Source organism: Tamandua tetradactyla, chromosome 24 (assembly GCF_023851605.1).
Source record: "Tamandua tetradactyla isolate mTamTet1 chromosome 24, mTamTet1.pri, whole genome shotgun sequence".
In the NCBI taxonomy this organism is placed as follows: domain Eukaryota; kingdom Metazoa; phylum Chordata; class Mammalia; order Pilosa; family Myrmecophagidae; genus Tamandua; species Tamandua tetradactyla.
The window spans coordinates 1,226,053-1,240,713 of NC_135350.1; the positions used below are offsets into that span (position 1 = coordinate 1,226,053).

Genomic DNA, 14,661 nt, shown 5'->3' on the forward strand with positions numbered 1-14,661 from the left:
ACTTCATATAATAGCTAAAATTCAGTGACTGTATAACTTACTTTCATTGCACAATACAGACTTAAAGTTTGGGGAGAGATGTCACTTAAGGATTTGTGAGGGTGTGGGGCCCCCCGAGACCGAAAGAGGGCCCTTGTATGGGGTTAGTGTTCCTGTACTCATGGCTGGCATGGTGCCTCCACATCCCAGGGAGCTCTGCCTTTGGGAATAATTGATTCCAGGAAATAAAACAGCACTTAATATGAATGTAATTAAAATGGGGGAAAAATTAGTGAAAAAGTTTTGACTGGAGCTTTATCTTAAAAAGTAAAACTGTAAATAATGAAAGTAGATTTATCCTACATTTAGTAAATTTTTGATGACAGTGAAACCCCAGGCTAATTCTTAGAATAAGCAGTTATTTTTCTGACAAAATTATGTATCACTAACAATATCTTCACTTCATGTTTGTTTTTTTGCAGCAGGGTCATAGTGTCTTTTTTTCCCAAAAGTACCTTTTTTTTTTTTTTAATTTAGAGAATACTTTATTAGTTTCTGGAATCAAACCCATGTAGATAAGATCTTTACATATTTAATACAGTGCATTACCCCTGTACAAATCGGAAAAAATTAGGTTTAACATTTCTAGATCAATATGGCTGTTAATTTCTGTACACTGCCAACTCAACTTGGTACAACTGGTATACTCTTCCAAAGCTGACAGCACAGCTAAAGTTTCCAAAAATGCCAATTATATATATATATATTATATAGGTAAAATATATAAATATAAAAGACTAATAGCAGTATGTTATGCATCAATAGTAGTAACAGCCTTTCCAGGTTCTTTAGTCATCTGAACAAAATTACAGAAATATCCAGCATATTCTATTAAAAGAAAAGTAATGAAAAACAAAAATCCCAGCAAATAGCAAGTTCTATTCCAGTTTTGGTACCTGGCACCAATTTTATTAGCTTCTCAATCATCATCTGGAAAGAAAAAAATTCTAGAATAAAGTCATTAAAAGTAGGTCTGATATGGCACAGTTGCTGCAGTTATAAAGGAGGCACACGATATTTGACATTCACAGAGGTATGATACAGTATTGTCCTACATTTGTAGCATGAGAGGATACAATTAAAAAGGCATAACTTGAGACTTGACTCTGCTTTTCCAGCAGAGGGGCTAAAGGTTGGTGTGACACAGCTCTGGTGAAGAAATGCACCTTCAAAAGTACTTTTTTAAAATTAAAATTTGATAATCTTAAGGGATTTTTAAAATCTAGAGTATAATTATTTGAATGTAATTTTCTTTTCAAATGTGTTGTGTTGTTATCTCTGTTACTTTGTTCTTCAGTGGTTAGCTGTCTCTATTGGGCACAATCCTTAATTGTCAGTGGCTTTGTGTGATAGTAGAAGGGTTTTCCAGCATCACTTTTGTCTACTTCTAGACAGTCTTTATCTTATCTAAGAAATATAATTTCAGGTTTCGTACCTGCCTAGAGACTGAAGGATCAAAAAATCCACGGGAGAGGATAGATATTAGTCTTAACAGGAAAAGCCCATTTCATGCAAGTTGCAAAACTTCAAGGGGAGCCCATCTGGGAGAGATGTGTGAGAGATGATTCATTTTATCTGTGGTTGGTTTATAAGTGATTGCTTTGAGATTATGATAAGAAATATTATCCTTTGTAAGCTTGTAATTGAAGGGTCTCAGATAGTGGCTGAGAACCCTTCCTCCCCAGCCAGTGGTTAATAAAAAATGATTGAATGACTGAGTATACTTGATCCGTTTTTCCTGTGTCACTTGATACTGAGTTCATCTGTCCAAGAAAATATCTGGAAATAAAACATGTGTGAGACAATTAAATAGTGCAATAAAAAACATGTAACAAAAGACATTTAGCACCAGTTTTGACATATTCTAGGAACTGCAGGGTACACAAGGAAAAATTAGCCATGGCCATTTATGAGGCTTACCTGATGGTGAAGTTACTAACTGAAACACAAGGCTAATTTTCTGTAGCAAATATACCAACATTCAGACATTTAAAACACTGTTGTCCCTCTTGATGCAGCCCATTCCTCCATTCATTCAGTTACCTCACTGAAGGAATAATTGCTGAGGCCCTCCTGTGTGACAGGCATCGTTTTGGGTACTGAAGATTAAGTGGTGAACTGTAAGGAAGACTGGCAGGGAGCGAGGTTAGGGCACAATAATGGGAGGGGAGGTAAGAATTCTGTTTTATCCTTCTTAATCTGTATGTTTAAACATGGAGATGTCAGTAGGCAGCTTGACTGAAAAATAGAAAAGGAAGGAGATCTCTTCTTCCCAATGAGAAGAAAAGAAATAAGTAGGGGCCAAATTTTAGATTTGTAGATGAAATAGATCAAATATCCACTGACATTAATTTAATAATGTTAGTTACATGTACATATTTAAAATTACGTAAAATGTTACTTTAGATAGGTTACTTTTTCCTATCTTTCATTTTACAAAATGATTTTATTCAAAAGCTTTATAGGCATTTTTGACAGCTTCACATGAATTTTTGGCATCAGTGGCTTTGGCACCACTGATGCAATTTGTAACAAAAGTGTTTTCCAGAGTAGGTCACCCCATAGCTATTTAGGTTTTTGAAATACAGCATTACTTTAATGGGACTTTTATCCTGATCCGTAGCATGCATATATAAAACATTAGAACAATTATGTATTTTATGATCTGTGCTGTAAGGTTTACTTGTATCTGTACAATACAAACACCTATTAAATTGCTTTTTAAAGAGATCTTTAAGAGGACTTTATGACTGTATGACACTTGGAATTATAAGTTAACCATGGTATCATTTGTGTTCTCTTTTTTTAACCCATTCCATTCTAGACTGATATAATTTCAGGCTAATATATATTTAACAAACAATACATTACTGTTCAAAATAAAATAATCAAGGAAACGTTCCATAAATAAAAGATTTAATGGAAACTTGAAAATAATACAACTTCTTTCCCCCTTTTGCATCTTTTTTTTTGCCTGAATAAATCATGCAGATTATTTATATCAGTGCATATAGCCATTTTTTTTATGTCTGCATTATGTTCCATTGTATAAATATGCCCTGATACTTTTAGCCAGCCTTGTATTGATGGTTTAGGTGGTTTCTTATCTTTGCTATAACAAACAGTGCTACAGTAAATACCCTGTATACTTCCTGTGGCACATGTATAATTAATCTTTGGAACATAGGATAAACATTTTAAAACTTGTTAGATATTGCCTACTTCCCTTCCAAAGACAGTTTTCACCAGTTTTTATTACAGACAAATTGTGGTGTCAATTTTTATTACAGACAAAAAGATTGGAGTGTCTTTATCCCTACACTCTCTCCAAAATAATGCATTGGCAAACTTTTTAACCTTGTCTTGTTTCATAAAAATAATCAATGATGTCATTGTAGATTAGAGATTACATTTTTCTTATAATATGCAATGTCCTTAAAATTTCCTCAGTGGTAGGAAGTTTTTTGTTTTGGGGAAGTAAATTTGAGTTTTGGAAAAAGGTCTTTTGCATGAGAGGGATAATTAAGTTAGCTATTTTTTTTTGTTTTTTTCATTGTATTTGTTTATTTTGGGAAGAGGGGTTAGCGAAAAGCAATATTTGATTTTTAGATAAAACTCTTATTTGGGATATAAATTATCTCAGAAGTTAGTTACAAAAGAAGACATTTCAAAAATATTTAAAGCAATGAATGGCACCATCAAGTTATATAAGATTACAGCTTTCAAAGGGGAACTATTTAAATTGAAAAACACTCATTTGGATGTGTGTGATCTGGTATGTTTGTTTAAAAAAAAAATCACCCACTGTTAAGGCTTCACCTGAAATAGGTTTCTTTCAGAGTAGGTACATTAAAAAAAAAAAATCTCACTTTTCTTGTAATGAATTTTTTTAATTAGGTACTGCCTACTTTTTGATTTTCCTCCTTTATATGAGGAGTAGATAATCCAGAAGAGATCATTTTTACCATTGATATTTGTTGAACAAACGTTACTAGTATAACATTTACAGACATCTAAATCTTCCTGCCCACCAGATCAAATCGTTTTTATTTTCCCTGTCCCGTCTAAGTCTTTTTTTTCATCTGTGTCACAAAACAGATACACCTATCTAAAATTATATACATTAGCCAGCTAAATTTAGGTAAATATTTATTTTTCAATTGTAAATTTTTCAACTTCGGAGCACATTATGTGTTTTAAACAGCAAATTGACTTCCGATTTATGTTTTCCTAAGACTAATGTCAAGTTAGTGTCATTTACTTCAATGTGAACTGATTTTGAGAGGGGCAGGTTTCGTGTGTCTTGTATTGTAAATCAGGTAATGTACAAATGCATGTTTGGAAATCAGACATTGGTAAAATGTTCATTGAAGCAAATGTCCTCTCCAATTTTTTAGCGTAAAAATTATCTTAAGTAAGCCATCTTGTTATTTGATTCGTTTTTCGGAAAGGGGTTTTTACGGCTTTCGGAGGCAGTGCCCTTCGCCTACTCAGTGTGTCTGAATGTTCTGTTCTGCAGAGAGATGGTCAATGCATGGTTTGCTGAGAGAGTTCACACCATCCCTGTGTGCAAGGACGGCATCAGAGGCCATACCGAGTCGTGCTCCTGCCCCCTGCAGCACAGTCCTCGGGCAGAGACCAGTGTCCCTGGGACACCAACCAGGAAAATCTCTGCTTCTGAATTTGACCGGCCTCTGAGGCCTATTGTTGTCAAGGATTCGGAGGGAGCTGTGAGCTTTTTGTCTGACTCAGAAAAAAAAGAACAGATGCCTCTAACCCACCCAAAGTTTCAGAATGACGAAGGCGATCAGTGCTCAAGACTCTTGGAATTAGTGAAAGACATTTCTAGTCATCTGGATGTCACAGCCTTGTGTCACAAGATCTTCCTGCATATCCACGGCCTCATCTCTGCTGACCGCTATTCCCTGTTCCTCGTCTGTGAGGACAGCTCCAATGACAAGTTTCTTATCAGCCGCCTCTTTGATGTGGCCGAAGGTTCCACGCTGGAAGAAGCTTCGAATAACTGTATCCGCTTAGAGTGGAAAAAAGGCATTGTGGGGCACGTGGCGGCACTGGGGGAGCCCTTGAACATCAGAGACGCTTACGAGGTAAATGGGGAGCCGTGGGGGGGGCAGGCCACTGGACCACTGTTTCGAATGGTGGGGACGTTTGAAACTGAGAAGAAACAGGATAAATGAGTTGTAACAATTTGCATACTTACATAAAACTAGAAGTTTTCCCGTCTTTTATGGAAGGGTTTTTTCACTGGGGGTTGAGTCAAGGACAAGTGTTAGAAATCTTTTCTGGTTTCCTCCTTCATGAAAACTTACGAGAGCTTTTTCTGATAGTTGTGTTCTCTCAGCTTTTTACTCCGTTACTATGATATCCCTGTCCATGTTATCTCCACGTGAACTTCTGAGGATTTTATTGAGATTCTACAGTGATAGGTTGCAATATCAAGAACACCAGCACATCATAGTCTTTTCTCATTCATTCGTTGTCATTTCACTCATTCAAAGTCCCACTGATCCCAGAGTCTGATTTTATTTCCTTCTGTTCTTTCATTTTGTTTTTTTAAGCAAAGTTATGGTTATTTAAAAAAAATGGAAAATATTGCCCTAAATTATTTAGATGGAAAGATTTGATATTTCTTCTACTTTTGCTACAGCTATTTATCTACAGTTTTTTAATTATGAATTTAAAAATCATACTGTAAAACATAGGGCTGTGTCACACAGTTAACTCTATTTTAAATGATGGATTATAGTTAATACTACAATGAAAAAAGTGTTCTTTCATGAATTATAGCAAATGTACCATACTAATGCAAGGTGTTAATGATAGGGTGGTTGATGGGGAAAAAATACACCTTAATGTAAGCTATGAGCTATAGTTAATAGTACGGTATAATACTGTTTCATCAGTTGTAACAAAGGTGCCACACTAATGCAAAGTGTCAATTGTGGGGGGGCATCTAGGGGAATGCTGCATTTTTTACATGATTTTTCTGTAAACGTACAACTTCTCTAGTTAAAAAAAAATTTTAAGAGATTATATTATAAAATGCTGCAACTATCCATTGTACATTGACCCTTTTATTAATAGAATTATGTTTTTGAACAAAACGCCTTAGTTGAATGACTCTTGGTATGCTTATGAGGCATTTTGTACCATGACTAAACAGTTGCCTGCTCTTTGGTATGCTGTGAAAGTTTAGTGGAAATCTCATCTTGCTTTTATGTCGTTCGAGGGGTCATAGCTGTCTCACTCACCTCTGATTTCTTGCTGACTAATACAGTAATAGGTCTTAATAAATAGTGGCTGAATGAAAATTATAGTAGATAAGTTAGATAAATGTAATAGAAAGCAGATCATAGTAGGTGCCAAGGAAAATGTGGTGAATTCAGTGAAGTAGGAGATGACATCTGGTTGGGGAGATGGTCAAAGGATTTTTTAAGGAGCCAGTGTTTTAAAGCCAGTCTTTGAAAGGAGATAAGATTGATTTGATTGAGATGTGTGCAGGGTTCTCGATGTAGAGAGAAGTCCGAGAAGAGAACAGGGAACTTGGTGCATGTGCCCTGGGTTGGCGATGCATGGGCAGTACTCAGGGAATACATTGAGGCACTGTGGGAGCGAGATTGGGAGATGAACTGGGGTCGTGAATGTCAGACAGAGGAGTACTAACATTCGAGAACAGCTGAGGGTGGCTTGAAAGGGGGACCAGTATAATTCAAACTGCGCTTTAGAAGGATGAATTTTACAGCGGCCATAAAATGAATTCAAGGAAGAAATACTGGGAGCTGAGAGAATAGAAAATTATTTTAATAGTCTTGGCATGTGGAAGTGAGGACCTGAATCAGGGCACTGACCTTAAAGATAAAACGGAAGGCATGGATCTCAATTGAAAAGTGAAAATTTGCTCAACTTGGCGGTTAATAAGAGATGGAAGTATGGGGAAAAGAGAAGTTGAAGAGTACTGAAGTTTTGAAGTTAAGTGAATGGATATGATACGGTAGTTCAGGTAGGTAAAATCCCGAGACTTTTTTCTTCTGAATCCATTCTACTGAGGAGAAATGTGGTTTATATAAGCAGTTTATTCCTTTCTTGATACTGTTTTAAACGCTTGCTGGCCTTCAGAGTTATCTCCGTGATCTCCTTGAGCTCTGCAGTTCCGTTACACCATAGCAAACTCCACGAGGATATTAAGGACACAGCTGAAGGGTCGTTGCCAACCTGGCAGAATTCCCTTCCGGTCTTAGGTGGCAGCTGGTTCCCACTCTTCACGGGCAATCGTCCCAACTGTGTTAGGATCATAAATCTTCCTCTGCTTTGCTAAGAAAGCCTGCATTTGTCTCCGGTCCTAAGTCTAGCCCTAAGAATTCTTCACTTGTATGTATTTTATTTAATCTGCTTATCCTCTTTAAAGTTTTGACAATGTATTTTCTGTTTTGCAGTTAATAGCGATTTTATTCTTGTACTGCTCTGTAAATGAGGCCCAGTGCCCTCGATTTGCCAGGGGTGAAACCTCTTAGCCCGTGGTTTCTTCATGTGGCCACTTCACCCTTGCACCCTGGGTCTGTGATTACAGTGGCCTTTGCAGAAGTTACTTCCTTTCCCAGGAATTTCATTAGATGCTGTGGGGCTGATCTGTGACATCTTATTTACCTTCATCCTTACCCATAACTTCAGTAATCAAAATGTCATCTTCAGTCCTATCTATTGGTAGTTTTTAGAAAAAAATCAGTGAAAATGCCACTTAAAAACGGTATTTCTTAAGGTTACTTGATCACAGAATGTTTGAAATATTGTAAAGTACCAGTGGAAAACCAAGAGCAGTTGTGAAATATAATAATGCTCAGATTAAACCCAGGAATAAAGCATAGTTTCATGGGTAAATGGTCAAAATTTGATTGACTTTTTAAAACTTTGTAACAAATGAAATATAGACATACATCAGATACAGTGCAGGTTCTGTTCCAGACCACCACAATAAAGCAAATATCATAATATAGCAAGTCATATGAATTTTGGGGTTTCCCAGTGCATGTAAAAGTTGTTTGTACTATACTGTAATCTGTTAAGTGTACAGTAGCATGATTTAAAAAAAAATGTACGTATCTTAATTAAAATGTGACCGAGACATGAGGTAAGCGTATGCTGTTGGAAGAACAGTGTCTGAAGACTTGCACGATGCAGGGTTGTCACAAGCCTTCAATTTGTAAGAAATGCAGTATCTGTGAAGTGCAGTAAAGTGAAGTGCAATAAAATGAGGTATACCCTTAAATTTGCTAATTCACTTATTTTTATTACTAATAAAGTAACACATTCATGTATTTAAAATATAAGACAAGACCCATAGCTTAGACCCGTGATTCTAAGTTATTAGACCACACATACAATGAAAGGGTTAGGTGGTAAATGCAGAACATGCATTAATGTTCAGTCACACATCATCTCCTTCTGCATCAGCTACTCATGCAGCTTCCTTGGATGTGGCACAGAATTTATTAAAATAAGAAATTTGCACAAAATAGTAACAACTATAGAAATGTGTGTAGAGTTTTCCTTATGCACAAAAACTAGATATCATCAAGTATCTAGATTGGATTGCCTTGAACCCCTAGTTCCATGTCCTGGGGAAGCCTTAAGCTACCCCAAGATTTCTTTTGTCTTAAGGATTTACTTTGTCAAAACACTCCTCTCTTTCCCAAGTCAAATGGAATGAAAAACTTGGACTCTTCTTTTTGCACCAGATAACTACTCCTTGCATGCTATGATTTCTAGAGAGAAGATTTGATGGTCTTAGGGAAAGATCACATGGGCACTTATGTGGCTTCACCATGTGGCTGCTATCCCTTGCAGCCATACTTCATTCTTCTCCTTTCATTCTTTCTCCAGAGGATCATACCTGTACCTTCTCACCCTACAAGTCTCATATCCTATTCTAAGTACTTATCAAATATTTTTCCTAAAGAAATATCACCTCTCTCAAAAGAGATTCTGATTAATATAATTATTTCCAAAATGAGTTTTAGAAAAATAACAATAGCAACTGTTTTAATTTTGGTTAATCTACTAATCTCTCATGAATAAGTGTGCTCTGAGGAACACAGTTTGAGAACTGCTGTTCTAGAGTTTTCTGTGTCTGTCTTTGCTCAATTTTTAATCACTGTTAGGCCTTGTTTTAAAAATGCCACTGTGTAGAAGAAAGCAGCCTTATAATTTAAGTTCTCTGTTTTGTTTTTATTTTTTACTTTTGTTATCATTTCAAAATTTTCAGGGAAGTTGCAAGAGCAGTAGAGGAAACTTCCATATGTCTTTAACCAAGATTCTCCAATGTTTTATATTTTGCCCCATTTGCTTTATTATTTTCTCTCTTTTTTAATAATACATATAAATAATATATACATTTTTCTGAACCATTTAGTTAAAAATATGGAGACAGTTTTACTAAATATTTAAATGTATATTTTCTACACACATACTTTCTTACATAGCTGGAATACATTTATGAAAATCAGGAAATTTTTATATTGATACAATACTATTATCTAAGAGTCTGTAGTCAACTTTTGTCAGTTGGCAAAAAGACGAAAAAATAATGTCAGTTCTTTTTTCCCTAAGCCAGCCTGTAATTCAGGATCACATAATGTGCATGCCTTTTTGGTCTTCTTTACATCAGCCTTTGTCTTTCTGGAAAGACATTTTTGAAGAGTACCAGTCAGTTATTTTGTGGAATGTCTTTCGTGAATAGATTCCAGCTGTGCATGTTGGGCAGGAGTGCAATAGATGCTGATGTTGTGAGCATTTCCCTGGGTCTCGTCAAGAGGCACATTATGGCAGTTTGTCCCAGCATTGATGACGTTAAATTTGTTAACCTGATTAAAGCGTTGTCTCCATGGCTTCTCTGTTACAAAGATACTACTTTTCCCTTTGTGATTAATAGGTGTCTTATGGAGGGATACTTTGGGATTTTGTAAATATTATATTTCTCATAAACTATACAGATATCAATTTTACCATGCTCTGATTTTCTAACTCCATCATGCCTTCAATATTTATTAGTTGGCGTTCTAATTGCCTTCTTTAGCAATCATTCATTAATATCACTGTGGACTCATGGGTTTTATTTTATTTTATGCATTATTATTTACCTGGATGCTCATATTATAGATTTGCTGTCTCTGGTGTCTTTTTTTTTTATGTCTCCATCATCCTTTGACCATTTTCTTGTCTTCTAGCCCAAGATTTTTGAAGCTTATCTTATTCTTTCCCTGCCCTAGCCCTAAAATCATTCTTTTTCCCAAGAACCCTGGTTCCTTTTAGTAGAGGGGATGGTATTTAGAAACTAAAATCTGGGCACTAGATGTGTTCATTGCTTCTGGGTATCTGCTCATTGCTCCTGGTACGTCATCAGACAGAGCTAAGGAAAAAATACATAAATACACATATACATGCTTATGCTACATTTTATTTATATCTGTATCTGTCTGTTTAGTCTATTAATAACTGAATTTATACTAATAACTCCAATTTCAGTTTGATAACTCAAGGTGCATTTTTTCTTCCTCCTTTCACTATCAGGGGTTTCTTCTCCAAAAATGAAGATCTGGGCTTCCTTATCCTTTATCTAATTACTCATATACTTAAGCCAGCTCCAAAACTCTTTATTCCTTTTTGTACGTCCTGGTATTTTTCCCTTTAGGCTAAAGAACCTCCTTAAATTATTGAGGGACGTTCAGGTCTGCTGGTGACAAATTCTGTTTTCTTTGACCTGAAAATGTGTTTGTCTGTATTTTTGAAGGATATTTTCACTGGATAGAGAAATCTTACTTGACAGTAATTTTCTTTCAACATTTTGAAAAAATTTTCCCATCACTTTTTGTTCATCATTTTTCTCATGAGACATCAGCCATCCTGTGCATCAGTTTCACCATTTATGTAATGTGTGGTATAAGTTTAAGATTTTTACCAACTTTGGGAAATTTGGGTCATTGTAGCTTTTCTTTTTAAGTTTAGTAACTGTATTTATTATAATTATTTACACAGTAGATTATTGCTTTATTAAGTTTCTATTCTCTGCATATCTTCTCTTGCACTGTTTACTTTTGAAAAATATTTTATTTTGCAATAAATTCAAATTTCAGAGAAGTTGCAAGGATACTACAGGTAATTCTTTTATACCCATTACCCAAATTCACCAATATTTAACGTGTACACATTATTACTTTTTCCCCTGAATCTTTTTTTTTTTCTCACATGGGCAGGCACTGGGAATTGAACCTGGGTCTCCTGGCTGGCAGGTGAGAACTCTGCCTGCTAAGCCACCGTGGCCCACCCCAATCTATGTCTTTTGATTGGGGATTTTAATCCATCAACATTTAATGTTATTACAACATTTAATGTTATTTCTTCTACCCTTTTTTCGTTTGGATTTTATATGTCAAATCTTATTTTTTTCTCTTTTAATCTTTACTAATAGTCTTCATTGCTACACTCCTCCCTAGATCTCTCCCTCCTGTCTTTTCCTATCTGCTTGTAGTGTTCCCTTTAGTATTTCTTGTAGGGCCAGTCTCTTAGTCACAAGTTCTCTGTGAGTATTTATGTGAAAATATTTTAATCTCCACCTTGTTATTTGAAGGACAGTTTTGTTGGGTATAGAATTCTTTTTTTTTTTTTTTTTTGCATGGGCAGGCACTGGGAATCGAACCCAGGTCTCCAGCATGGCAGGCGAGAACTCTGCCTGCTGAACCACCATCATGCGGCCCTCCCCTGAATCTTTTAAGAATAGTTTATATATGTCATGTCCCTTTATCTCCTTTTTATATCAATGTAACAAATTACTCAAACACAACATGATAACTATACTAACAGTAAATCCTTTGTAGTCAGCAGTTGGAGTCCCCCCCCCCCCAACTTTTGTTCATTCCTTGTATTGAGGGATTTTAGAGCACTACCACTCAGGGCTTCAGGCTGAGGATGCAGATACGGGGCAGAGGAATGGAATTATTTTGCTTGCAGTTGAAGTTACTCCTTGCTTTGAGGATGGGGCTGATCCACCATATCATTTTGTTAGTTGTCCAGGGCAGGCCTGAAGAACTGGAGAAGGGGAGTTAACTGCACACCTGCTGGGTTTTAGGGCTGTTTTAGTTTGTAAGCTGCTGGACTGCAGTAAACCAGAAATGAAATGGTTTTAAAAAGGGGAATTTTTTAACTTGCAAGCTTACTGTTCTAAGCCTATAAAAATGTCTAAACTAAGACAACTAGGAAAAGATACCTTAATTCAAGGAAAATCAGTAGGTCAGGAACGCCTTTGTCAGCTAGGTGGTCATGTGGCTGCATCTGCTGGCACCTTGTGCCTGGGCTCCATTGCTCTCAGCCTCTGTTCCTTTGGGGGTTCCTCACTTTGCTTCTCCAGGGCTGGCTTTCATCTCTTGGCTTCCCTGGGCTCTCTCCAGGTTCTGGCTTGTTTGACATCTCGTGGTAAGTTCTGATGTGCTCCAAGGATCTCCAAACATCCATGTCTCTGTTCCCCACATGTCCACATCTATGTCAGCTCTGCTCTGAAGTTTCTGTCGGCTCTGTTGTTCCTCAAAAGTGTTTCCCCTTTTAAAGGACTCCAGTAAACTAATCGGGACCCACCTTGAATGGGAGGAGTCACACCTCCATCTAATCAAAAGGCCACACCCTCACTCGGGTGTGTCACGTCTCTGTGGAGATAATCAAAAGCATGTCTTGCAGTGTTGAATTAGGATTAAAAGAAACTGCTGCCCCCACAAGATTGAATCAGGAATAAAACATGGCTTTTCTGGGGTACATAATACTTTCAAACTGGTACAAGAGCCAGCTGGCATAGGAACAATTCGAAAGCTTTAAGTCTCTGAGACATAAACCTAACAAGTGAATTGAAAATTATAGGTTCAGATAAAAGAATTAGAATAATCGTGATTAGGGGATTTATATGTGAATATAACTATGTTAGATGGGGGAAGTAGCTTTTCAAACATTCTCTGATAGGACGGCTGAGGGGGTGTTGATTCAGGTAGCTCTGTGGCTCACCTGTGGTGTCTGGGCGTGCATACTGTGGCACTTTGTGCACTCTGGTTGAGATCTGCATAAGAATAACCTCCAGAAGGACCTCCTGACTCTTTGAAATCCCTGAGCCATAAAATGTCCCCCTTTTGGTCAAGGTCTCTCTCTGATGCATCGCTGATTAACACTTGGTAATAATCCCTTTGTGCCAGCGAGTCACGTCCTGTGCAGCAGGGAAGGTAGTGAGCTGATTTCCAGAATTTGGCTTAGAGAGAGGATGCATTTGAGCAATAGGAAATTTTCAGAGGATCACTCTTAGGTATTCGTTATAATTGGCTTAGTTTTATCATTGTGGAAATAAGCTTCATAGATGCAAGCTCAAGGACTTGACTTCTTAGCATATTTTCTTTTGTTAGGCAAAGTTTATATAGTCCAGAGCTTTTGGCCATGTTACTTGTCAGTATAGCAGGAATTCCACAGTTGGGCTGGTTTAATAGAGTTTTAGCTACTATGAGGGCAATAGCCTTTTGATAAGGAAAAGCCTCTATCTATCCAGAAATCAGACTTAAGACAAAAAAGCACACATTTCTTTACCCATAGAAGTATGTAGCTGTATAAAGGTCAAGATGTCCAAGAAGACCCTACCACTCAAAACATCTGACCTTGTCCCGCCTTTACATACTTGCCAGAGTTATGTTAATTGACAGGTAGAACATAATTGATATACTTGCCTTGCTTCTTATGTAAAGCTGTTTTATGTGTTGTGTCCTTTGGCTGAAGATGAAGCTTTGACCTGCAGCTGACCATGTGCACTTTCAGAGAAGCATCAGAGTGAAACAGTAGAACTAACAAGGAAATTTGATTGTTTTTCTGGCATGTGACATTTTTCTAAGACTAAAATATACAAGATTCCCATGTACTCCATTATTGTTGACACTTAGCATTGCTGTGGTGCCATTGTTACAATTAAAGGAGGAATATTAAAATGCTGCTGCTAGCTGTAGACCGTATTTTGTGTTAGGTACATTTTTCCCATATAACGTCCTATTAATAGTGATGTGCTTGTAATAATAACATACTTTTGTTATGATTCCTGAAAGAACATTCCTATATTTATACTGTTAACCCACAGTCATCGCCCACACTGGTCATCATATTATACAGTCCCATGTTTTATCTTCTAGCTTTCCTTCCTGTAACATGCAGGGCCCAAAAGTTCCCCTTTTAACCACATTCACACACATAATTCAGCGCTGTTAATTGCTTATTACACCCACAATAATGGGCTACCATCACCTCTGTCGATTTCCGGACATTAACATCATTCCAACTAGAAATTCTGCCCTAATTAAGTACCAGCTCCCATTCTCCACCCACATTCTGTCTCTTGGTGTCTGCCTTCTAGATTCTAACTTTATAAGTTTGCTTATTATTAATTTTAAGTTAGTGAGATCATACTGTATTTGTCCTATTTATTGTATCTGGCTTATTTCACCCAACATAATGCCCTCAGGGTTCATCCATGCTGTCCTACGCGTCGGGATTTCATTCCTTCTTCCTGCTAAGTAATATTCATCGTATGTATATACC

General features: G+C 36.8%; 1 protein-coding gene across 4 annotated transcripts in view; it reads left to right on the forward strand.

Moving 5' to 3' along the window:
- PDE5A (phosphodiesterase 5A) overlaps positions 1-14,661 on the forward strand; it is a 153,719-nt gene that overhangs the window by 15,044 nt on the left and 124,014 nt on the right. For all 4 annotated transcript variants that reach the window (XM_077142429.1, XM_077142428.1, XM_077142431.1 and 1 more), the window contains exon 2: positions 4,559-5,147. In XM_077142429.1, the coding sequence (XP_076998544.1) occupies positions 4,559-5,147 (589 nt within the window). The remainder of the gene's footprint in view (positions 1-4,558; positions 5,148-14,661) is intronic.